Source organism: Geotrypetes seraphini, chromosome 5 (assembly GCF_902459505.1).
Source record: "Geotrypetes seraphini chromosome 5, aGeoSer1.1, whole genome shotgun sequence".
Taxonomy (NCBI): Eukaryota; Metazoa; Chordata; class Amphibia; order Gymnophiona; family Dermophiidae; genus Geotrypetes; species Geotrypetes seraphini.
This window is the reverse complement of record NC_047088.1, coordinates 148781669-148808388: the sequence shown is the minus strand read 5'-3', so window position 1 is coordinate 148808388 and position 26720 is coordinate 148781669. Positions and strand designations below refer to the sequence as shown.

Here is a 26720-nt window from a genome sequence, read left to right as displayed (position 1 = left end):
AAAGGCCTTTCTTGACATAGTAACATAGTAACATAGTAACATAGTAGATGACGGCAGATAAAGACCCGAATGGTCCATCCAGTCTGCCCAACCTGATTCAATTTAAAATTTTTTTTTTTTTTTTTTTCTTCTTAGCTATTTCTGGGCGAGAATCCAAAGCTTTACCCGGTACTGTGCTTGGGTTCCAACTGCCGAAATCTCTGTTAAGACTTACTCCAGCCCATCTACACCCTCCCAGCCATTGAAGCCCTCCCCTGCCCATCCTCCTCCAAACGGCCATACACAGACACAGACCGTACAAGTCTGCCCAGTAACTGGCCTAGTTCAATCTTTAATATTATTTTCTGATTCTAAATCTTCTGTGTTCATCCCACGCTTCTTTGAACGCAGTCACAGTTTTACTCTCCACCACCTCTCTCGGGAGCGCATTCCAGGCATCCACCACCCTCTCCGTAAAGTAGAATTTCCTAACATTGCCCCTGAAACTACCACCCCTCAACCTCAAATTATGTCCTCTGGTTTTACCATTTTCCTTTCTCTGGAAAAGATTTTGTTCTACGTTAATACCCTTTAAGTATTTGAACGTCTGAATCATATCTCCCCTGTCTCTCCTTTCCTCTAGGGTATACATATTCAGGGCTTCCAGTCTCTCCTCATATGTCTTCTGGTGCAAGCCTCCTATCATTTTCGTCGCCCTCCTCTGGACCGCCTCAAGTCTTCTTACGTCTTTCGCCAGATACGGTCTCCAAAACTGAACACAATACTCCAAGTGGGGCCTCACCAATGACCTGTACAGGGGCATCAACACCTTCTTTCTTCTACTAACTACGCCTCTCTTTATACAGCCCAGAATCCTTCTGGCAGCAGCCACTGCCTTGTCACACTGTTTTTTCGCCTTTAGATCTTCGGACACTATCACCCCAAGGTCCCTCTCCCCGTCCGTGCATATCAGCTTCTCTCCTCCCAGCATATACGGTTCCTTCCTATTATTAATCCCCAAATGCATTACTCTGCATTTCTTTGCATTGAATTTTAGTTGCCAGGCATTAGACCATTCCTCTAACTTTTGCAGATCCTTTTTCATATTTTCCACTCCCTCTTCGGTGTCTACTCTGTTACAAATCTTGGTATCATCTGCAAAAAGGCACACTTTTCCTTCTAACCCTTCAGCAATGTCACTTACATACATATTGAACAGGATTGGCCCCAGCACCGAACCCTGAGGGACTCCACTAGTCACCTTTCCTTCCTTCGAGCGACTTCCATTAACCACCACCCTCTGGCGTCTGTCCGACAGCCAGTTTCTGACCCAGTTCACCACTTTGGGTCCTAACTTCAGCCCTTCAAGTTTGTTCAACAGCCTCCTATGAGGAACTGTATCAAAGGCTTTGCTGAAATCCAAATAAATTACATCTAGCATATGTCCTCGATCCAGCTCTCTGGTCACCCAATCAAAAAATTCAATCAGGTTCGTTTGGCACGATTTACCTTTTGTAAAGCCATGTTGCCTCGGATCCTGTAACCCATTAGATTCAAGGAAATACACTATCCTTTCTTTCAGCAACACTTCCATTATTTTTCCAACAACTGAAGTGAGGCTCACCGGCCTGTAGTTTCCTGCTTCATCCCTGTGACCACTTTTATGAATAGGGACCACATCCGCTCTCCTCCAATCCCCAGGAATCACTCCCGTCTCCAGAGATTTGTTAAACAAGTCTTTAATAGGACTCGCCAGAACCTCTCTGAGTTCCCTTAGTATCCTGGGATGGATCCCGTCTGGTCCCATCGCTTTGTCCACCTTCAGTTTTTCAATGAGGTCGGTGTGATTTTCTAGGGATAGATGTTTGTCAAGCGTGACTCCTAGTATTTTTAATGTTTGTTCGAGTGGGAAAACCAATCCTTTCACCTGGATTGTGGTGTCTTTGATTTTGTCTTTGGGGGTGGCTAGAAAGAATTTTGTTTTGTCTGGGTTGAGCTTTAGTTTGAAGGAGAGCATCCAGAGTTCCTACTAGTCAGAAAAAAATTCACATGCTCATGGCCAAGGGAATAAGCTTAACGTAGGTTGATGATGCAAAGGGGTACAGGGGAAAGAGGATAAAAAGGTGACAAAGGTGTTACTTACAGGCAGGATTCACCAACCAGAAGAATAAAATGATATCAGGAATACAACAAACAGAAGTACGAAAGAAACTATAAGTCCCACAAACTTAAATATCTGATATTTTAGCATAGTTAAGCCAGTAGTAAGGGCAAAAATTCCAAGGACTTCCTGAAGTGACTGTGAACTGAAGAAGCAGTAGTATCAGATAAAGGAACTGGGCAGACAGATTCTTGGACAGATGATGGAGGACACAGGAAGGATAATTTTTTTTGGTCGGGACTGAAATCAGGAAGGAGACTGTGAGGACCTGAATGTACACGGAACTGTCTCCAATGAAATGGGTGGAGGGATCTGGTGGTACTGTACTGGGATCAGACACAGGAATCCACTGGAGATCCTCTTGAGAAACCTGAGATGAGCCCCTAGAGGTAATCTTTTGCCTTTCGTTTTGTCCGGTCCAGAGTTCACCACTTCAATCCCACTGCCTCTGAGGAGTGCGGTAATGATGAGCAGTAGGCAGGGTTGTGCTAATATTTACATTGTATATGTCACTTTTGCAGGAGACACGTGTACAGGGAGAATTGGATGTGATGGGCTGAAACATAGCCTCACAGGTCACAGCACACTTAATGTTTTTTCCATCCCAGCATCCTTGTACCAGAGGCTCTCTCTCCCCCCCTCATATATTTCTAAACAATACTCATACAATTCAAAATGCATAAAAGTGGGAGTTTGTTTCAATGATTTATACAGCAAACTCTACACCTTCAAGTGAAAGGACAATTATAGAAATACTGAAAGCCAGAAATCATTGCTTGCATAAAAATCTCCATACGCTTGGTCACAAGAAGCCCAAATTAACTCACTTTTTCTAAATTGCCTTAACAAGGCCCTTAAGTTTAATAAATCCCATCCGTGTCCAATCATGTTGGTTAAGCTTCATTTAAAAACAGCTGAAAAGTCAAGATGTTTCTAGTAAATAAAATGAATTAGAAGTAAAAGGTGTAAAACATGCCAAATATGGAGCTCCTGAAAGAACTCCAGAATAAAGCTATTCAAAGATACTGGGGAAAGTCTACAAGAAAATGTCAGTGTATTGCACTGTTTCTTGAGACACTGTCAGATCCACCATTGTACAGCAGAAACAGTTTGGCTTGTCCTTCCAGAGTCAATAGTTCTGTGTTGACAAATCTGCTGATAAAGGTAAGGCCTAAGATTAATTTAAAAGAACTCGAAGGTCTCTGACTAAGAGCAGGGGAAATGTTCACTATCCAAGTTCATGATTTCACAAACATAGCCAGTATGATAGGTTTGCAAGACAACTACAGTATTGATGAAGAAAATCCACTATGTACTGATTAGTGTTGCAAAAAAACTCTTAGGGATTCTGAATAAATTTGGGAAAGATTCTGTGGGCTGATGAGACTGAAGTAGAACTTTTTTGATCTCATTTGTGTGTGGCATAAAACATAGTACATCACCCTAATAAAAGTATCTCTATAGTAAAGTATAGTGGTGGCAGCATTATGCTATAGGAATGAATGCTTTGCATTGGGGGTGACAAAGAGACTTGTAAAGATTGAGGGAAAACGTGAATTGTGCAAAGTACTGGAACATCCTGGTGGAAAGCCAAAAACAAAAAACAGAACTGTGGATATGAAGTACTTGATGTCAAAGTTTATTTCCAAGATTCTTCTCAAATAATTCAAATAGTGCAGGTATAACAAAAACAATCCATATATCACACATCCGTGTTTTGCCTATGAACACCTTCTTCAGGGGTCCTAAAGAAATATGTATGTATGTAAATACATAAATTGAGAAGTTAGAATGGAATGTGAATTAAGATAAGAAATGAGAGTGGAATTTGGATGAAAATGAAAAATATGTGTGATCTGTGTTGTAAGACGCAATTAATGTGGGGAGTGAAGCAGCGAGGAGAGGGAGAACCCCGCAGTACAACGGCCACAAGTGGATTCATCGCTACAACCAGCATTATGCGATGCTGGGCAATCAGGAGGGAGAACGCAGAATCAATTTGCCACTGAAGTATTTTCAGGTACTGTGAAAGTTAATAATTTGGGATCTATACCTCCTGTTCCCTCCTCTAAAAAGACCTTCAGTTATTGATTTGGATTCAATTTGGGAAGCTATTTCCTCATTACAAACTTCTCTGGGTACTCAGATACAGACTTTAACATCCTAATGTACTGAAATGCTCTTGGAATCGTCAAATATGAAGGACAGAGTGGAAAAGTTGGAAAATAAATTTGTAGAGCAAGAAACTAAAATGGAAACTTTAGAAGCACAAAATCCATCTTTGATGAAGGACAGTGGGAATATTAGTTTTAAATTAGAGGTACTGAAGAATGTTACCAGAGGACAAAACCTCAGATGTATATATACTCAAATATAAACCAAGATCTTGGTGCAAAAAAAATAGCCCAAATATGGGGGTCTCATTTTATATTTGAGTCTACACTTGATGTAACAAAAAAATAAAATCAAAATAAAATCAAAATTTAAACCTTTGAAGTGGTTTGAACATGGAGTGGTGCATCTGAGGATCAAAGTTAGCATTCAGTGGGCTTGATTCTAAGGAGGATCGAGTCTGTGTGAGGAGCTTTGGGATATATACATCACAATACAGTCAAACCTCGGTTTGCGAGTATCGCGATTTGCGAGTGTTTTGCAAGACAAGCAAAACACTCGAGCAAATTGTAACTTGCAAATCGAGCACTGACTCGATTTGCGAGCCCCCACCCCACCCCACCCCCAGGAACAGGCTTTGTTGCTCCCCCAAGGCCACCGGCACTGCTCCCTCCCTTCGCGATCGCTTCCTCCCCCCACTGACAGGCCCTGTCCTTACCTGTGCGCCGCCAGTGTTGGAAAGTGCCTGTTGCCAGTTTTCTGCTGGGCTGCTACTGGGCCTTGAGTATCTGCGCATGCTCAAGGCCTTCTGGCTCTCACCCACTCCGAGATTCTCATCAGATCTCGAGTCTCATGAGAATCTCGAAGTGGGTGAGAGCCAGAAGGCTTTGAGTATGCGCAGATGCTTAAGGCCCAGCAGCAGCCTGGTGGCGGGCATTTTCCAAAACCGGCGGTGCATGCGTAAGGACAAGGCCTGTCAGTGTGTGTGTGGGGGAGGGGGGAGGAGGCGATCGCGAAGGGAGGGAGCAGCACCGGTGGCCTCGGGAGAGCAACAAAGTCGGTTCCCGGGATCGGGTGTTGGCTTGGGGGTCGGCTTGGGGGTCGGGTCGGGTGGAACGAATCATCCGAGTTGCCATTATGGCCTATGGGCAAAGTTGCTTTGATATACAAGCACTTTGGATTGCGAGCATGCTTCTGGAACAAACTATGCTCGCAAACCAAGGTACCACTGTATTTGTATTATATTTAGTGACTTAGGAGAAAGCTGATGGGGAGGGAAGGGGAGCAATCTTTATAGATTGGCTCACCATGATAACCCAAATTTCTAACCTCTGGTTTATATTTGAGTCAACCTTTTTTCTCCCTTTTTGGAGGGGAAAAAGGATACCTCGGTTTATATTCGGATCAGTTTATATTTGAATATATACGGTAATAAGTTTTCCTAAAGTTTATTCTATATCAGTTCTTGTAATGTTTAAAAGATATTTGTCTGATGTTTTAAAAGTTCCAAAAGCCTCTTATCCACCAATCTCTAACGTTGACCAACAAGGTCTCTCAATAAATAGTTTGGATATAACTAATTTCTTGGAGAGATCAGATACAGAAGTGGTGGTTTTGGCTACATTATTTGTTCAATTAGCATTGGATTCAGACAGAGATTGGTTGCTGAAAATGTTTTTCAAGCACCAAGATAATTTGTTTATGAATTATAAAATTAGTATGTCAGGATGTATCAAGAAGAAGAGGAAACAATTTCTGCTTTTATGACCTCAGTTTTTTTAAATTGTGGGCTACATTTATGCTTAGATACCCTTGTAAATGTATGGTTATTCTTCAGGGAGTTAAATATGTTAGGGGGGGGGAGGTAAACTTCACAGTTAAAATTTATTTCTTGTAAAATGGTATCTTCCTCTAGTACCTCTCTAGACTTACAAACACAATCTTCACAAGTGATTAATTAGGCCCAAAACTCAGGTTTAGCCATCTCTTTTTTTATGATTTTAAATTTGTGATGTGATTACTTAATCTTGGTTGTTTTTTCCCTCACCTACTTCCCTATTGATTGTGGAATAACTAATAGTACAGGATAAATAATGTTTTTTAATCCTTTTTATCCTTTGTCTTTTTGCTATTGCACTGTTAATACTGAATGATTTATTTGATCATGGAAACTGAAATCTTAACAAATAAATATGGGAAAAAGAAAATCAGTGGCAAAATTTGAAAATTAAGTCCGCAGGCAATCCCAGACAATGCGAAGAAGACTGTATGAAAACTATACCATCTTGCATGCAAAAGAGGCTTCCAGTGAGTATTGAGTCAAGGGATGTTAAGAATTGTGCAATAAAGATATTTTAGTTTCTTATTTATTACTTTCTGTAAATTTCTATAATTGTTCTACATTGAAACTGTAGATCAGTGAACAAATTTCTGCTTTAAACATGTACATTTCAAAATGCATTAGACAGCAGAATGAATGCAAAATATGCAAGGGTATGAAGCAGTAAAGACCCAAAGATAAGTTGGATGCTTTGCTGATACAAATACAGTCAAACTTCGGTTTGAAGACGAGCAAAACACTCCTGTAAACTTTGACTCGCAAATTGAGCATTGACTCAATATGTGAGCCCCCACCCCGGGAACTGGCTTCGCACCCCCTGTGGCCCACCCCCAAACTCTTACCTCGAACGGACACCAGCATGCACCAACCCAAAGGACATACGTGTGCCAGTGCCGAAAAAGCCTGCCATGCCTACCACTGATCTATGGTAGGCTGTTGCGAGGCCTTGAGCATCTGCGCATTCACAAGGCCTTCTGGCTCCCACCCTCTCCAAGATTCTCATGAGATTCTCGGAGAAACTGACTCTTTCAGCACCGGCATGCGTATGTCTTGTGGATTGGTGCGTGCTGGTGTCCGCTTGAGGTAAGGGTTTGGGGAGGGGCCAAGGGGGGGGTGTGCGAAGCCGGTTCCCGGGGTGGAAGCAAGCAGCGGCAGTGGCCTTGGGGGGGGGGGGTGTCTTTTTTGGATGTGGAACAAATAATCCGAGTTTCCCTTATTTTCTATGGGGAAACTCGCTTTGATATACGAGCATGCTTCTGGAACGAATTATACTCGCAAACCAAGGTACAATTGTATATAAATAATGAGGGCCTGATTCTGTATAGGACGCTGGTCTCGGCAGACACCTAAGAAGCGGCTGAGAATTACATCTAACTGAAAGGACAGACATCTTACCCTCCCCTTCCCCCCCCCCCATTCTCTAACCAGCACCCATGTCAACTGGTGCTATTAGAGAATTAAGCCTGCCTGATCGCGCCTGCCAAGGGATCCCTTGTCATCAGTTGATTACAGCACAGAATTCCCAATCAACTGAGTCAGCAGGACTCCCCGAAACCGCGGGTTTGGAGAGTCCTGCCAGCTCAGCTGATCGGGGGGAATACCCCTACCGCGATCAGCCCCCAAAACCCCTTCAACATCTGCGATCGGCTGGAGGTATGCCCACACCCTCCTGACTAACACCCCTCAATCCCCCGACATCCCAAATCCGAGTTTGGCAGGAGGGACGTCTACTCCCTCCTGCCGCCAGGCCCCCTTAATCCCCCAACACCCATGCCAAACCCACAACACCCTGCCCCAAAACCCTCGAACTCTCCCCAAATATCTTTAAAAGAAGGACGGCAAGAGGAATGCTCAGTCCCTTCTGTTGGCAGGTCCCTTTGATCCCTCAACACTCCACAAACTCCATACCCCAACACACCTCAACCTCCCTCATACCTTTAAAAGAAGACCGGCAAGATGGATGCCGAATCCCTCCTGTCAGCAGGCCTGTCTCTTCCAAAATGGTGGGCCTTCCCCTTCCTGATGTATCCTGGGCCAATCAGGTCCTTAGGCCTCCTTCCTGGTACATCCTGGGATGGAGGTTCTAGGGGTGTCAGGGTAGGGTGTTGGGGGAGTTTTGGGTTGGGGTGTCAGGTGTTGAAGGGTGTTAGGCAGGTGGAAGTAGGCATCCCTCCTTCCGATTGCAGATGTTGGGGGGAGGGGGGTATCAGGGGGTCCTTTGCTGCAGCCAGCTCAACTGATCATGTCAAGGGTACTTTCCCCCCGATCAGCTGAGCCAGTAGGACTCCCTGAAGCCATGGTTTCGAGAAGTCCTGCCGGTTCAGCTGATCAGGAATTCCTACGCCGCAATCAGCTCACCTGGTCACATCTACTTTTCCAATTGAAATATAGGCCAGCATTTTGCAGGCCTACATTTCAGGCGTCTATCGCAGCTCTAAGGAGACTTGTAAGAATGCTTAGACTCGCCCAAAGCCACTTCCAGGCAAAGCCATGCCCACATCCCGCTTTGGGTGATCTTAAGTGTCTCTACACGTTTCCCTAGACCCAAGACAAATGCCTACAGTGTAGGTGTCCTTCCTGGCCCAAGTTTTTTCTAAAAGCATGCGTCATGATTGGCTGTCAGACTGTGGTTAAGATGCCTCCCACAGCCTGCAATCAGGATGCCCGTTTGTAGAATCAGCCCTTATGTGACTTCATTTAGCATATATTTATGCCAAATAAGTCACACAATTTGAAGGAAAACTAAAAAAAAAGTCTTAGAAATCTAACAAAACATATGGACTTATTGTTGGAGATTTTAATGCTTAGGTAGGATGCCAAAGTTACAACAATATTTTGGATCCATTTGAACTAAGAGAGAAACAACAGTGGTGAAAGGTTAATTGAATACTGTTGCAAAACACCAGCTTTTTATTTTTGTTTTTTAATAACTACTGGTTTGAATTTAAAAAAAATAAAAATAAAAATAAGGCCAGCTACACATACACAGACACCACCAGATGGCACAATTAAACATCAGTTCAATTACACAATCATTAACAGATTTGGAAATAGGCTAAGGAATGTAAAATGCAGACCAGAAGCAGATTCTAGACTAGATCACAAATTTACATTAAAAATGAATACCAAGACAAAGAAAATAGAAGATGATGCAAAAATGTCTCAAGGACAAATATACAAACAGTTTCAGAAAAAATTTAAAAATAAATTTCCAAAATCTTCAAGATTTGGTTATAAATTGCATCAAAGTAGAAGAAACCCTGATAGTCAGCAAACATATCCATGTAAATGTCTTGTTTAATCTGTAAAATATAGATACAATGGCTAAAGAAAAGTCTATGCATTTCTTGAACATTTTTCACTTTTTATGTGTCAGTGCATCAGACTTATATTCCTATAAAATGGTGACTTCAGTATCCACTCATCAACATAACAGGTGCCACACCTTTCAGTTATAGGTTTCCACCAACCATGCACACCTAGATTTGTCAATACAGTCAATTCCATCTAAGTGCACCTCGGTTAAGCGCACGCTTCAGTTATCCGCAGTCTACTACCATGGTCCCGTTTTTTTTACATTAAAGTCAATGGATGTAAACTCTGGATAATTGCAATTTTGATAAGCACATAATCCGCTTATGCACATTGATGTTATAGGTTCCACCTCTATATGTTCAATTATGTTCCGGTTAAAAGCAATCACGTTCTCACATTGATGAGCCACGTGTTTTGGATCAGCAGTTTATGCCTGGCCAGGTGTTCAAACTTTCGAAACTGCACCACGGCGTCTCATGGAGAAAAACCTTTGTCTTAGGCTGGTTAAAAGTCATTGTCCCTGTCTGAACGTGCCCACCACACTGGACAAAAGTCATTGTCTTTGGCTGAATGTGTCGATGTCTCTATTGTAAAACATTACAACGTTCATCCTAGCCAGATTTCTCGGATTTACAAAAAAAAAGCAAGCCATACTGAAAGACTGGCATAACAACAGCAATCCTACCAGGAAACAGAAAAGAATTGGGAAGACTGGAGACGTTGAACAGGTGTTGCTGTGATGGTTTGCTGAAGCTAGAAGTCGTCAACTGCCAATCAGTGGGCCTCTGCTGATGGAGAAAGCAGCACAGCTATCCGAAGAACTGGGCATAGAGGACTTCAAAGCAACAAGCGGATGGCTAGAGAGGTGGAAAGTTCGTAATGGCATAAAATTTAAGAAGCAGCATGGCAAAAAACAAGATGCTGATAAGTTTGGTGCAGAAAGATGGGTCATGGAAGTGTTGCCATCAGTCAATGGAGGACATGAACCATGCGATGTTTTCAACGCCTATGAGACGGGCCTGTACTGGTGTGCCATCCCTGATGGAACATTAGCTTTCAAACGCAGTGAAACTGTTGGCTTCAAGGTGCCAAAGGAACGATTGACATTGCTGCTCAGTTGCAATATGGATGGTAGTGAAAAGCTCAAGCCACTGGTGATTGGGAACTATCAAAATCCTCGGTGCTTCAAAAACATTAAACACCTGCCTGTTGAATATGAAAGCAACAAAAACGCATGGATGATGGTGGCATGGATTGGTTGCAGAAGCTTGACAATCTGATGAGAAGGCGTAGGAGACACATTGTAATGCTGTGTGATAACTGTGCAGCACACAGCAATGACGTACGACTAACCAACATCAAACTCATGTTTCTGCCACCAAATACATCTTTGATCCAACCGTTGGATCAAGGTATAATCGTCAACTTCAAAAGTTATTACAGGTCGCTCGTTCTAAGATATGTGATAGCAGTGATTAATGCAAGCACGGAATCCAGCCCCTGAGCTGCTGAGCTCGCGAGAAAAATGACAGTGCTCGACTCTCTTCACATGGTACGGGAGGCGTGGAGTCGAGTCTCATCATCCACAATTTCAAATTGCTATCGACGAATCTGATGAGACAACTGAAGCTGATACTTCGTCCATTGAACTCCAAGTTGGACTCTAATCATAAGAGTTTGAGCTGTATGTCGCAGTTGAAAACGATGTGCCCACATCATCTGACAGCACTAATTACGATATCTATACAGTCATAAAGGCCACTGCAGACAACCAAGAGTCTGATGAGGATGGAGATACTGCTGTGGTCATCACGACTAATGAAACACCTGCAGAGATTGCTTCCTTCTCAGACACACTGACGTCCCTACACATGCTGCGCTGCTATCTGGAGATAAAAGGATGTCACGACTATGGCCAGTTTTACAGTATCAGTAGTCAGATACACTGCCTGAATTGTACAATCTACGTGCAGAAAACAATGACTGATTATTTCAGTAGAATGTTGGTTTAAAAAAAAGTTTACAGTGTATTGCATTAGACCAGTGGTCTCAAACTCAAACCCTTTGCAGGGCCACATTTTGGATTTGTAGGTACTTGGAGGGCCTCAGAAAAATGGTTAATGTCTTATTAAAGAAATGACAATTTTGCATGAGGTAAAACTATCTTTCCTTTTCGCTAATATTGTAATTTATAGCTAAAGAGATATATGATCAAGAAACTGTTTTATTTTACGTTTGAGATTATGATAAACATACGGAGGGCCTCAAAATAGTACCTGGCGGGCCGTGAGTTTGAGACCACTGCTGATTCTAAAACCGAACCGTGTATAATTGTTTTACTTGTGGGATTTTTTTTACTGAATAAAATTTTTATTGCTTTGACTATAGCGCAATGTGATTTTTATGACTAAAAAGTGGTAATCCAATTAAGCGCACACTCCGTTTAAGCACACATTGCGGTCCGGTCCAGAGGCCTTGCACTTAAGCAAAGTCGACTGTATTTGATATTTCTTCTAGAATAGTCAAGTCCATAGTCCATTAGGTCTCCCCTGAACAAACAAGAAATGAGTTCTCCAACTTGACCACTCACAGGGGAGAATTCCTCAAACACTTATAGGAGAAGAAATAAAAACAGGCTATGTTGCCTTAGCATTTCTCTCATCCAGAATACTTAAAATAATCCAAAATATGAAATTGCGATTTCCCTGGAATTGATGCCATGATAGGCGATGTTACAGCAAGACAACTGTAAAGGTTCACTGTGTATATGTAGCAGATCACACAAGAGCGCCCCATCCCTCATATCTTTTGTAGGCCCATTCACTCCTGCTTCTCTGGGCTGCCATCTTCAAAATGGCTCCCACCTCGCACAGTGGATTATGGAATGCCCTGGGTGAAGCCTATCTACCATATAAGGAAGTATCTCCACTAGACCACCAGGGAAGGCTTGATACTTAAGGGAGGGGTCTGGCCCAGCTGGGGAAGGGCCACATGACCACCAGGCTATTTTATAATAGGGAAGGGCTATTGGACCACTGGGCATTCTTTAAAGATTGGTGGGGGGGGGGGGGGGTCAGGGCTGATGCCCTGGAGGGGTCCATTAGACCACCAGGGATATGTTTGCGGGGGAGTGGGGGCAGAAAGAGGTGTCAGATCAGGGCCAGTGCATTGGCAGTAAGGGGTCTAGTTTCCTAAAGCATACTTTTTTTTTTTAAGGTCAACTTTTCTGTTAGTGCCTGAGCCACTCGCCACTCAGGCAATGACAGGAAAGTAGACATTTTGTCCTGAGCTGCAGAATTTTAATGCAGAATGAATTTGCATACTCATTATTATAAGCATGACACAATAACTGTTCTGCACTAGATTGCAGTAGAGTTTCCCTCTACCACAAACCTTTAAGCAGTGGCCACCTAGAATCTAAGTAAGGGTAGTATATCAAGGAGCAGATCATAAGAATTGAGTGCATATCCCTTAGGCTGGGCTCTGAAGCAGTCACTGGAGACCTTTACAAAAGCTGTCTCTATGGAAGAAGAGAGCATAAAAAAAAAAAGAGTTAGGTTGCAATGTGCTAAGAACAGCCTGAGATGTAAGAAGTCAAGGCAACAAAGGCAAACAGCATACTTAGAGTTTGGTTGCAAAAGGAAGGAGTGAGATAGCACAATAGTTAGCAAGGCAAACAAGGTCCAGTGAATGGTTTGGGTTTTTTTAGGCGTTCAGTTTATTTAAATTTGATACCACCTTTTAGGTATACAGTAGAGTGGCTTACAAGGCATGCAGTAAGTATAGTGAGCTCATATTTTGGAAGGCAGCAAGAATGACTAGAGTAGAAAATGACAAGACATATTTTATGTATGGATGGGAGGTAACTGCAAAAGCGAAATGACTGAGGTATGAGGTATTTATAGAATCAAGGGAACAAGTAATGAGTGTAGAAGAGGAGAGGTGATGGGCACTTTTTCCTCTCTGATTTGAATAAAAGAAGATAAAGTGACAGAGCTAAGAGAATGGGATGGGATAAACCGGGGAAGGTTCCACAAAGAATTCAAGATTAATTTTGCAAATCTTATGGAAAAAGCAGAGAGGAGGAAGAAGGTAGGACGGTAAAGACACAGCAGGGGTTAGATGAAAAAGCTTCTATCACATCAAGGTTTGTTATGTAAAGAAGGAGGAGGTGAGCATGTATTTGAAATGCAGCAAATCAGCATGCAAACAGGATTTTAGCCAGAGACATGCTACAGAGTGGGTGAGTCAATGTTGGAGTTTGTTATGCCTTCTGGCACAGTGGAGGGGTGGGACAAGAGTAATCTGTCTAATACCTATAACCCACTAAAGAGGAGATCTGGGTGCTCTATCTACTTAGGTAATAACTGGGAGAAGCCAACAGACATTCCAGTGGTTTCTCAATTTAGATTTTAACATAACAAAGAATTATAAATATTCAGCAGTAACTGAGCTCCTATTTTTCAATGGAATTCAATATTACTGATGAACAAAGAACTTAACACAGTACATTGAGTTGGGCATACTATTTAAAATCTTTTAGGGCTAGATGCACTAAAGTCTCCAATTGTCTAACGATCATCACTAAACCGGTTTGACTGTATCTGTACCTCAATGCTTTAAAGAAGCTTACCATATGGTTTTCAATGCAGTCCTACATTCTCTGATTCTGACATGCAAATGATGTCATTAATATTAAAACTGGGCATCCAATTGATACCCTAAACTTGCATGCGACAATCGGGTCAGTAGGACCAACCTGGAAAAGCCAACAGGTCCTGTTTTTTTCATTTTTTCCCTATGTGCACAGAAGTTGTGTATATGTAATACATAATATCTGGCCCATTAAAAAAAATATGCTGTGCAAACCCCCCCTCCCACCCCCCGACGACGGCCCTCCATGACGACCCCCACCGGAACCACAAAAACTTCCCATATCTGTCAAAATCGGCAGGAGAGATCCCACGCCTGTCACCACAGACACCCCCCTCCCCCCGCACCAGTCAAAATTGGCAGGAGGGATGCCCACTACCCTCTTCAAAATCCCCTGCACTGCCCCCCTCCCCAAACCGACCCCTCCACCTCATCCGCTTCCCTTCCTACAAAAAAAAAATAATAAAATTGGTAGGAGGGATACCCACTCTCTCCTGCCACTGGATCCCCCGAACCTCCCCATACCACCTTGAACCACTCTGTACCTATAAATTAGTTGACAGCAGGTGGGATGCCCAGTCCATCCTGTTCCTCAGGCCCACCACTACAAAACTGTAGGCCTTGCCCTTCCTGGTTAGCTCAGCCTTAGGCATCTAAGCCAAATTAGGGTATTAGGCTCCTCCTTCTGTATCCTGGGGATACAAAGGGAGGAGACTAAGGCCCTGATTGGCTTGACTCCCCACTAAAATAACTAATCATTCCTACACCTACTCTCATCCTCTAAACTTCTCCAATTTTCTCCCATCTCCTCTTACTACCCCCACCAATCCTCCACTCCCCTTTCTTCTCTAAGTCAAAAGCCCATACAAATACACAGCTACACACATACATGGTGTTAGTGAGAATTCCATGAGTCATACCCTGCATTCTTTCTCTACCTCTTGTATTAATGTTGCTTGTGGAAAAATGGCTGTTGCTACATTAACTGCCTCAACCATTTCAAAAGATACAAAAAGGAGGCAAAAAATGTCAATAAGGACTCTATGAGTGTGTCTATCAGCTAATCACTCCTAACAAACCAAACCACACAGGTACCAAATATCAATTGAAGGATAGGGGCGCTCTCAGTGTGAGGTTGTTAGCGACGGGAGAACAAACTCCAGCGCTTCCACTTACAAAGACGGAGGTGAATCACCCCACCTGCACACCATCATCGGGCGTCCCTAGTGTGCAAAATCAACTGTGCAGAATTAATAACAATGAATAAGTCACAAACAGTGAACTAGTGAGAGAGTGAATCAAACTGAAAACCCACTCATAGAGTCCTCCCGTCGCTAACAACCTCACACTGAGAGCGCCCCTATCCTTCAATTGATATTTGGTACCTGTGTGGTTTGGTTTGTTAGGAGTGATTAGCTGATAGACACACTCATAGAGTCCTTATTGACATTTTTTGCCTCCTTTTTGTATCTTTTTAAGCACCTTTTGGCAAACTTAGAGGAGCTTATAGTTTAGTCAACCATTTCAAAGGCATTCTACTCCCTCTTGCTTTTTATTTTCCCCTCCCCTTATTCCCTAAACCAGGGCTGCCCAAGTCCGATCCTCGAGATCCACTGGCAGGCCAGGTTTTCAGGATATCCACAATGAATATGCATGAGAGAGAGATTTGCATACCAAGAAGGCAGTGCAGGCAAATCTCTCTCATGCATATTCATTGTGGATATCCTGAAAACCTGGCCTGCCAGTAGATCTCGTGGACCGGACTTGGGCAGCCCTGCCCTAAACCATTCTGCCTGCCTTCCTCTTCATTCACCTCCATATTATTCTCTCATCATGCTGGACTCCATTAAAGCTAATCCAAAATTAAACAGCCGTAGTAGAGAGTCCTAAGAGCTACTATTATTGCATTTAGCACACCAAATTATAATATGACATGCAGAGGAGTATTAGAATCATACCAGATGGACTTAATAGAAAATCAAGGACTTCCAGCAATCAAAAATTTCATGAAAGAGAACCATGGAATTCCCAACAACCACAACAGTAAACAACAAACCAACAGCTTCCAAATGACACGATCCAAAATAGTGCCTCTCAACTCTATCCTGGACATACACCAAGCCAGTTGGGTTTTCAAATTACCACAGTGAATATGCATGAGTGAACTTTGTATATACTGGGGACACACTGCATGTAATTCTCTCATATGTATTTTCCTTGAGATAAATCTGAACACCCAACTAGCTAGATGTGCCCCCAGGTCAAGGTTGAGACGCGCTGCTCTACAAACTCAACCCCACCCTCACCCAATAAAAACAAACTTACACTAAAACTCATACATGACCAAGACAAAGTCTAATTCTGTCATTACTGATCAGAATATGGAATGACTTTTGTGGTAGCCAATATAAATATGCAGTTTTATTAAACAGCTTTAAATAAATTGGGATCTTAATTTTAAGCATCTTACCCCCCATCGAGCGTTTTTTTAATGTCAGCAGCGTAACAGCTCGGACGCTCATTGGAATTCTATGAGTGCTGGAGCTGTTACTGCCGCGGCCAGCGCTAAAAACCGTGCTACACTTTTGTAAAAGGGGGGTTAATTTCTTAGACTAGTAATTTTAAGTGCGTTCTTGTTAAAGAACTTACTTAAAAACTGCCTCTTTCATACAAATGTTTTTGTTCCTGCAGATAAAATTCAGGATAGAAACAATGCATGTCTTTAACCTAAAGTATTCTAGATTTCACTAAATACCATCCTAGTAATATTCAACAGATTTGAAAAGCAGCAGCTTTACAAAATTGAATGGCAGTAGATTTATTTAGATCAGGCCTGCGGCTCTAATGTGTTAACCTTCTAGTTATATTGAGATACTCTCAGGGAATGACAAAGCAATAATACCAGTAAACAAACATAAAACCCACTTAAACAGAACACAGACATATCCTTAAATAACTAGATAACTCAGCTGGCTATTGAAATATCAGAATTCCCTAACAGAACATTTATTAAAAAAAAAATTATAAAGATTAAAAAGAAAATAAGCAAAACCTTTCCATGGGACTACATTAATACATTTTGGGAACTAATACCCCTTTTCTTAGAATAAGCAAATGGTGATACACTCCTTCCGCTTGCTGGCTCCTCCCCCCAAATTACATCAGCTTGCATAGAGAAATCGCTGATTCCAAGCATTACTGTAAGGATGTGGTGAGACCGGAGTTGGTCCAGAGAATGGCCACCCGGATGGTCTCGGGACTCAAGGATCTCCCGTACGAGGAACAGCTGGATAAGTTGCAGCTGTACTCACTCGAGGAACGCAGAGAGAGGGGTGACATGATCGAGACATTCAAGTATCTCACAGGCCGCATAGAGGTGGAAGAAGATATCTTCTTTTTCAAGGGTCCCGCGGCAACAAAGGGGCATCCGTGGAAAATCAGGGGCGGGAAAATGCACAGGGACACCAGGAAATTCTTTTTCACTGAAAGGGTGGTTGATCGCTGGAATAGTCTTCCACTTCAGGTTATTGAGGCCAGCAGCGTGCCTGATTTTAAGGCCAAATGGGATAGACACATGGGATCTATTCACAGAGAAAGGTAGGGGAGGGTCATTGGGGTGGGCAGACTAGATGGGCCGTGGCCCTTATCTGCCGTCTATTTCTATGTTTCTATCCTCAACGATGACACCTAGATCCTTTTCTTGGGTGGTGATTTCTGATATGGAACCCTGCATCACATATCTATAGTTCGGGTTCCTCTTTTCCACATGCATCACTTTGCAATTGTTCACATTAATTCATCATTTGCCATTTTGACGCCCAGTCTTACAAGGTCCTCTTGCAATTTTTTCACAATTCTCTTGCGATTTAGCAACTTTGATCACCTTTGTGTCATCAGCAAATTTAATTATCTCACTAGTTATTCCTATCTCAAGATAATTGAGAAATATGTTAAAAAGCAGCAGTCCGAGAACAGACCCCTGGGGAACCCCATTATTACTCTTCTCCATTGAGATGATCATTTAACTCTCTATTTTCTATCTTTCAACCGATTCTTAATCCATAATAAGGCGTTACCCTCCTATCCCATGACTTTCAAATTTCCTCAGAACATTATAATTTTAATTTACTACAATTATTTCCAACATAACACACATGGGAAGGAAAACACAGTAACAGTATATAACAGCAGAAAAAGATCCTCATAGTACTAGTCTGCCCAACAAGGTGGCCAAAGATGTACCCACCACTCTGTGCAGGCCTCAGTCACCCATGTTCAAGTGCCGGTTGTGAAGTCACCACCATGTCAACCATATAGGCAGCCAAACATGATGGGGATGATATTTGATTATAACCAAGACTCCAAGCGGTCACAATGTGTACAATCGCAGATAAGCAGAATCGCAAATCAGGAACACGGAAATAATGAGAATGGATCGTATCTTCAATACCTACAGGACCTGCTTGTTCAAGGACTCTACATATTATCTTAAGTAAATGCCAGATTAACCCACTGGGTGGTCACTCATAAGAAAACACAGTTGATTGACTTGTAAAATTATTAGGATAAGTAACCTAGACATAGCTGGAGTTTTTTTTTGTTTTTTTTCATGAAGACGACTTAGCATGAAAAGATAGATTTTACAACCTAACCAGCAGGGGGCGAGTGTGTGTAATTTATGCTTGTCAGGCTCACCTTGAATATGATAATACAGATTTTATCACGCAATATCCCTTTTCAAAAAAGTAAAAGGCAGATACAAGAATACATACAGAAATTATATACTGTACTCTGAAGAGAAATTTAAAAAAATTCTAAAGCGAGCCACAACTAAGTTATTTTGATACTTCAGATACTATATTTAGTACTTATTTCACTAATAAACTGGGAGTACAATTACAGTGGAACTCAGATTGTATGCACACCATTAATATGCTTGATTCTTTTTACACGGCAATAACCTGCCTCCCAAATAATTAATGCGCAGAACTCGATAAAAGCTGTTAAAATTCGGCGTCCATGAGATACAGCTTTGTTGTGGCCTTTGCTACCCTGAGGAGACCCTCTGGAACATCCCAGTGGTCCATTAGCATCCTAGTGGTGTGAAGGAAAGCCCATAGTCTGAGCTTTTGTGTTGTTCATAGGCGAGCACTGAGCCATAGCAAACTGAGGCTGCTCTAATTCTAAGAGAGACTCAGTTATTACCTCTAAGAGTGCTGAGTGCTTGAAAAACCTGCACACTTTTGGGTCCTCTCCCAGATCCAGGGCCACTACTTGGTTGGCCTCTGGAATCTCCAGGCGTGAGGTCATATCGCCTGCTATTGAGGACCCTGACTGGAAGAGTAATAGCATAGAAATCAAATCTTCTCCTCCCAGTTTTCATCAGACTGGTCCCCCTTCACTCGAACATGGCTTTGATGCAGGACATATGCGCTCTGATTGAGAGAAATCCCTGATGCTACAGCTGTCAATACCTCTGAGGGGTTAACACAGCCGCTGTAATTTTAGTATGCTTTCTGCCTCATCCTGCTATATTCTGGAGCAAAACCATGACCAGGATGCCCTGAAGGACCCTGCAGGTGCTCCTATGTCTCCTCCTGGATTTTCCTGGTAATGACGTGGCTACACTTCGCTGGGACCTCACAGCCTGCATTTCCTAGCCCTGACTAGGATTTCCAACTTGGGACCCAGACTATCTGGGATTCCAAACCACCAGAGGGACTAAAGAGTAAGCTCGTGCCTCCTACCCCCGCCCCCCGCCTCCGTGCTGCAGGTGGAACATGGATGGTCTTGGCCAGCCAGACTGCAAATCTGGAATGAATCCAAAGTATCCTGGCCTAAGGAGTCAATATAACCTGATTTTGAGCAAAATCTAGGTGTTTTAAGGCAAATAGAGGTTTTATTCAAAAAATTGGAAAATCCAAGAGGGCCACAGAGGCAGCGATTTTGTCACTAAAAATGGCCCATGGGAGCTATACTGGGGGTCAAAAAAAGTTATTTTAGGATTTTAGGGGTGGGGGATCCTTGCTCTTGCCCCAGAACCCCAAAGAAACCACTTTTGGAGATTTTTTATCCCCCCCACCCACTTTTGCTTTATGGACTGTCAGCCCTGAACTCACTGTGCAATGCTTTATGCTGGGAGCTGCATACGCTGACACTGCAGCAAGCTGAAGAGGAGAACTTCTGCCTCAGGCATGCCTGGAAATCAGACTGCTTGCTTCTTCTGACTTTCTCTCAGTCTCTATGGAGGGACTGAGACTAGAGAATGACAAAGGGACAAATTTTTCCCTGTCACTGCAGGAACTCAATATCCCCATCCCGTCCCCACGAGTTTTGTCACTGCCCCTGTCCTGTTCCTGTAAGCTCTGCCTTAACCGCACAAGCCTTGAACACTTATGATTTTAAAATGTTTGAGGCTTGTGCAGATGAGGACGTAGCTTGCAGGAATGGGGCAGGGACAGGAAAAGAACTCACCCAGAAGGAAAAATGAGTTCCCGTGTGATGGGGAAAAATTTGTCCCCATGTCATTCTCTGAGACCTCAACTCCTCCCAGAAACTCTTCAGCCTGCACTCAAGCCCACTGTGGACAGAACCTGGGGCAACCCTTGCTTCCAAGGGACCTGTCCCTGAGCTCCCAAACTATTAGTGCAGGCTGGCCAAGTGGGTCTCCTGCAATGTAGGTGGCCCCTTGACTACTGATTTCTGACCTAAAAGTCTGTGTTCTCCCAGAGCCAGAGATGTCCCGAGACCAGGAACCTCTACAGCACCAAAAAGCCTCTCAACCGGATGATAAAAACCCGAAAATGGACGAAATAAACACAAGCATAACAGATAGGCTTCTACCACCTCGAATGTAGAAAGAGTAACTGAGTAGTGCAGGACAGCCCAGGGCAAAGGGAAGCAGAGTGGAAAAGTGCAAATGAGGCTCTCTACACACACCTCGCGGGTGAAGGTGCATAAACCCCCCGGTTTAAGAATGACATTCCTATTGAACTAGAAGGTTCTCAGCATTGGTTCCAAATTAGCTGGAAGAAAAAAGGAACACTCAAAAAAAAAAAATAAATAAAAAAAAGATTGGGGGAGGTAAAGTACCGTATTTTCACGCATATAACGCGCGCGTTATACGCGTTTTTACCTACCGCGCATACCCCTCGCGCGTTATATGCGTGAGCGCGGTATACAAAAGTTTTAAAACATAGTTCCCACCCCGCCCGACGCCCGATTCACCCCCCCCAGCAGGACCGCTCGCACCCCCACCCCGAACGACCGCTCGCACGCGCTCCCACCCGCACCCGCATCCACGATCGGAGCAAGAGGGAGCCCAAGCCCTCTTGCCCGGCCGACTCCCCGACGTCCGATACATCCCCCCCCCCGGCAGGACCACTCGCACCCCCACCCCGAACGACCGCTCGCACGCGCTCCCACCCGCACCCGCATCCACGATCGGAGCAAGAGGGAGCCCAAGCCCTCTTGCCCGGCCGACTCCCCGACGTCCGATACATCCCCCCCCCCCGGCAGGACCACTCGCACCCCCACCCCGAACGACCGCTCGCACGCGCTCCCACCCGCACCCGCATCCACGATCGGAGCAAGAGGGAGCCCAAGCCCTCTTGCCCGGCCGACTCCCCGACGTCCGATACATCCCCCCCCCCGGCAGGACCACTCGCACCCCCACCCCGAAGGACCGCCGACTTCCCGACAATATCGGGCCAGAAGGGAGCCCAAACCCTCCTGGCCACGGCGACCCCCTAACCCCACCCCGCACTACATTACGGGCAGGAGGGATCCCAGGCCCTCCTGCCCTCGACGCAAACCCCCCTCCCCCCCAACGACCGCCCCCCCCAAGAACCTCCGACCGCCCCCTAGCCGACCCGCGATCCCCCTGGCGACCCCCACGACCCCCCCACCCCCCTTCCCATTACCTTTGGTAGTTGGCCGGACAGACGGGAGCCAAACCCGCCTGTCCGGCAGGCAGCCAACGAAGGAATGAGGCCGGATTGGCCCATCCATCCTAAAGCTCCGCCTACTGGTGGGGCCTAAGGCGCGTGGGCCAATCAGAATAGGCCCTGGAGCCTTAGGTCCCACCTGGGGGCGCGGCCTGAGGCACATGGGCCCAACCCGACCATGTGCCTCAGGCCGCGCCCCTATGTGGGACCTAAGGCTCCAGGGCCTATTCTGATTGGCCCACGCGCCTTAGGCCCCACCAGTAGGCGGAGCTTTAGGATGGATGGGCCAATCCGGCCTCATTCCTTCGTTGGCTGCCTGCCGGACAGGCGGGTTTGGCTCCCGTCTGTCCGGCCAACTACCAAAGGTACGGGGAAGGGGGGTGGGGGGGTCGTGGGGGTCGCCAGGGGGGTCGCGGGTCGGCTGGGGGAGCGGTCGGAGGTTCTTGGGGGGGGCGGTCGTTGGGGGGGAGGGGGGTTTGCGTCGAGGGCAGGAGGGCCTGGGATCCCTCCTGCCCGTAATGTAGTGCGGGGTGGGGTTAGGGGGTCGCCGTGGCCAGGAGGGTTTGGGCTCCCTTCTGGCCCAACTACCAAAGGTACGGGGAAGGGGGGTGGGGGGGTCGTGGGGGTCGCCAGGGGGGGGTCGCGGGTCGGCTGGGGGGGCGGTCGGAGGTTCTTGGGGGGGGGCAGTCGTTGGGGGGAGGGGGGTTTGCGTCGAGGGCAGGAGGGCCTGGGATCCCTCCTGCCCGTAATGTAGTGCGGGGTGGGGTTAGGGGGTCGCCGTGGCCAGGAGGATTTGGGCTCCCTCCTGGCCCGATATTGTTGGGGAGTCGGCGGTCCTTCGGGGGGAGGGATGTATCGGACGTCGGGGGGGGGCATCAGGCTTTCAGGATGGGGACAGACCTTCAAGGGGGGACAGTGCACGGAAGTCAGGGGGGGTGAACGGAGAGTCGGAAAGTCAGGGCGGGCGAAAGGAGCGTCGGGCAGCATGCGCGGTATACCCGTGAGCGCGGTATACCAAAGTTTTTGTACATATCATCGTGGTTTCTGCGCGCTATACCCGTGTGCGCGTTTTATACGGGTGCGCGTTATTTGCGTGAAAATACGGTACATTCAAGACACCAGTTGGCAACGTGTTTGCTTTGTATCATTATTCACATCATTGACAGTGATTTGTTTTGAAACACAAGCTGAATTTTTATCTAAGCAGTTCCATGAAGAATTGTGGATTATCTCCATTTAAAAATGAGATTCCCACATGTGGCTGAACTTATACTACTGTATGTTTTCACAAGGGAAGCACACAGAAAGAGATGATGTAACAACTTACAGGACTCATCTCAGCCTCCTCTTCTGTAAAGTCAAGATGACGTTTGGCCTGCTTGGGTCTTTCCATAGAAGCAACATGCTGTGAAAATGAAGGAACAGGAGAAGAAAAGAATGAACAGAAAAGGGAAAGTGGAAAAAGGCACTATTTAATACCATGCAGGAAGGTTTTGTATGGGGAAGGGGAACACCAAATGAACTAGAAGGCAGGCAAATGAAAAAAACCAAAAAAATGCAACTATTCTCTTGAAGGTATGAAAAGAGTGAAGGAGTGATTCATGATTCTGTTGACTAGTGCTGTCCGATTCAGGAAAAGAAATTTCGATTTGATTCAATTCAGACTATTGAATTAGTTTTTCGATTCGATTTGATTTTCCTGTCCAATTGGATGGGTTTTTTTGTTTTTTTTTCAAACATCCTGGTGGGCTTATTTTATAGCCTTTTCACCCCCTTTGCCTTCTCCTAACCACACTGGCGCTGTGGTGTAAACAAAATAAAAAGCAAAAAAGACTTTTCCTCTCTCTGTTAAATCCTAGCTCACACTTGCGGTCTAACACCAGCTCTGGAAGGATACACATTTCAAATCTGACATATTGTAATCACATAACAGAAAATAAAATTAGTTTTTCTACCTTTTGTTGCCTGATCATTATTCAAATCTTGTTGGTCCCAGGCTCTGGTTGTCTTCTGATAACTTGCTTGCCAGGGTCTCCTTCTTTCTCTGTGCTAACCATCCATCTGCCATCCCTGTCACCCCTTCCGTTTCCCTTCCCTCCCAAGGAGGTCTGGCATTCCTTTTTTTCATCTCCCTCCACAGATCCGTCTTTTCTTAACTACCCTTTTATCCAGCATCTATCCCCCCTTCCCCACCACCCCAGGGTTCATCATCTCTCCCTTTCTGTAACTTTCATCCCTAAATCCCATGGTTCATCATCTCTCTCCCTCTCCTCTATTTTCAGAACATTATTTCTTCCCCCCCAAAGTCCGGCATATGCGCGTCTCTTTGAACCCCCCTTCCCTCCCTCCCTCTGTGTACTTCTACACCAGGGTCCCACTCCCCGGAAGGCCTGTCCCCCCTTGAAGGCCTGCATCCCCCCTGAGGCCTGCCTGCCTGTCCCCCCTGAAGGCCTGCAACTCCCCCTGAAGACCTGTCCCCCTTGAAGGTCTGCCTGTCCCCCTCAGAAGGCCTGCATCCCACCCCAAAGGTCTGCCTGTCCCCCTTAAAGGCCTGTCTCCCCCCCAGAAGGCCTGTCCCCCCTCCCTTGAAGGCCTGCCCGCCCCACCCCGAGGAACTGCTCACCCTCCCTGGCCTCCCCGCACCAGCGTTTACCTTAACAAAGCAGCCTGCAGCAAGATCGCGATACCTGCGATCTTTGCACTGCTTCGGATCTGTTTCCTCTGCTGCGGTCCCACCCCTCCTCTGACGTCAGAGGAGGGGCGGGACCGCAGTGGAGGAAACAGCTCCGAAGCAGTGCAAAGATCAAGGGCATCGCGATCTTGCTGCAGGCTGCTTTGTTAAGGTAAATGCCGGTGTGGGGAGGCCAGGGGGGAAAGCGAGATGCGGGGGGGGGGGGGAGGGAGGGAGCCGGACACCAGAGGGGGGAACCGGACAGCGGCACTAACCGGCTGGGGCTCCCCCTTGTCTTCTAAAGCAGGTGCGGCAGTGGCTGGCCAGCAAGAGCAGCGCTGCCGCTCCTGCTTTAGGGGGTGAGGGTCAGCCGAATCGGGAAGCCGATTTTTGTTTTGTTTTGAATCGATTCAAATTGATTCACCCGAAGTGAATCGGTGAACCGATTCGATTCATGAATTGGGTAGCACTACTGTTGACATGCAGTACTTTCTACAAAAGAAACATCTTGTGACTCCCAATAAATGACTTACTATACAAAATAAGCTGCAAAATGGAAAGCAAGTCAAACTGATAAGTGACATGCTCTTTTGTCTTCACATACTTTCAAGCTACTTTGAAAAAGAAAAATGGATCCAAGCTAGAGAATAAGGCAACAACTCAGATGGATTATTTATTAAGATGGCAAATAAAGACTCTCTAAGAATAATTCAATTAGAGCACATTACCAGAACAAAATGTTAAACTTTGAGAAGAGTTTAATAGGACACCAAATGTGATATTGTATCTAGGTCTGCGATATCAAAACACAGCATTAAAACAAGTTTCATCAGTGATTTGCACATAGATGCACTATTTTTTAGTGGGCTGCGGAGACAATACTAATTGTCATGTTGGCCATAGAAAACTTACAGTCTTTGTAAGCTGGATAATCAATCTGCATGAAATCAGAATGCAGAAAGTTGATGCATATCTCCTCAATTACACAGGTTTATCAGTCAAAGATATGAGAGAGAGAATTTTTTTTCAGTTGCTGGGCAGAGCTAATAGAATAAATTACCTGTACAGTTTATTTATTTATTTATATTCTGCATATCTTACAATTCTATGCAGATTACAAATTTTTCTGGTACTCAAGCATTTTTCCCTATCTGTCCCGGTGGGCTCACACTCTATCTAATGTACTTGGGCCTTGGGGGATTAAGTGACTCGATACTCTAAACACCTAGGGCAGGGGTAGGGAACTCCGCAATCCAGTCAGGTTTTCAGGATTTCCCCAATGAATATGCATTGAAAGCAGTGCATGCAAATAGATCTCATGCATATTCATTGGGGAAATCCTGGAAACCCGACTGGAATATGGCTCTCGAGGACCGGAGTTCCCTACCCCTGACCTAGGGCAAGGGTGTCAAAGTCCCTCCTCGAGGGCCGCAATCCAGTCGGGTTTTCAGGATTTCTCCATTGAATATGCATGTGATCTATTAGCATACAATGAAAGCAGTACTTGCAAATAGATCTCATGCATATTTATCGGGGAAATCCTGAAAACCCGACTGGATTGCGGCCCTCGAGGAGGGACTTTGATACCGCTGACCTAGGGGATATATTCACTTGTTCCCTAATTAAAGTGACTTGCCCAGGGTCACAAGGAGCAGTGCAAGATTTGAACCCACAACCCCAGGGTGCTGGGGCTGTAGCTCTAACCACTGCACCACACACTTCCCACACTGAGTTACACTGAATGGTTTCTTATACAACATTTAGGAAGAAGTTAAAGGCTTTATTTTTCAGAATGGACTTTGGACAAGATAATCCCACCTTTGGCCTGGGGGTGGTAAATGGTTGCATACATGGTTGGCAAGTGACTTTGTGAGTAGATGAAAGTAATGCTGGATGGGTTGGGTACTGGCTATTATGTTTTTGTCTGTGATGCAATAATGTATGTTGCTCATTAGCAGTTTGGAACAGTGGATGAAGAGACTACACATGTTTCAAATAAACAAGTCTTAATAGAACAATAAAAGAGGCACTGTAGTCTGTGAA

At 45.0% G+C, this 26720-nt stretch overlaps 1 protein-coding gene across 6 annotated transcripts in view; it reads right to left on the bottom strand.

Annotated features, from left to right (window-relative positions):
• The window catches only part of RAPH1 (Ras association (RalGDS/AF-6) and pleckstrin homology domains 1), a 494561-nt gene that overhangs the window by 223434 nt on the left and 244407 nt on the right, over positions 1–26720 (bottom strand). For 4 of the 6 annotated variants that reach the window (XM_033946873.1, XM_033946869.1, XM_033946870.1 and 1 more), the window contains exon 5: positions 23334–23411. The exons of the other annotated variants lie outside the window; for them this stretch is intronic. In XM_033946873.1, the coding sequence (XP_033802764.1) occupies positions 23334–23411 (78 nt within the window). The remainder of the gene's footprint in view (positions 1–23333; positions 23412–26720) is intronic. 6 annotated transcript variants of the gene reach the window in all.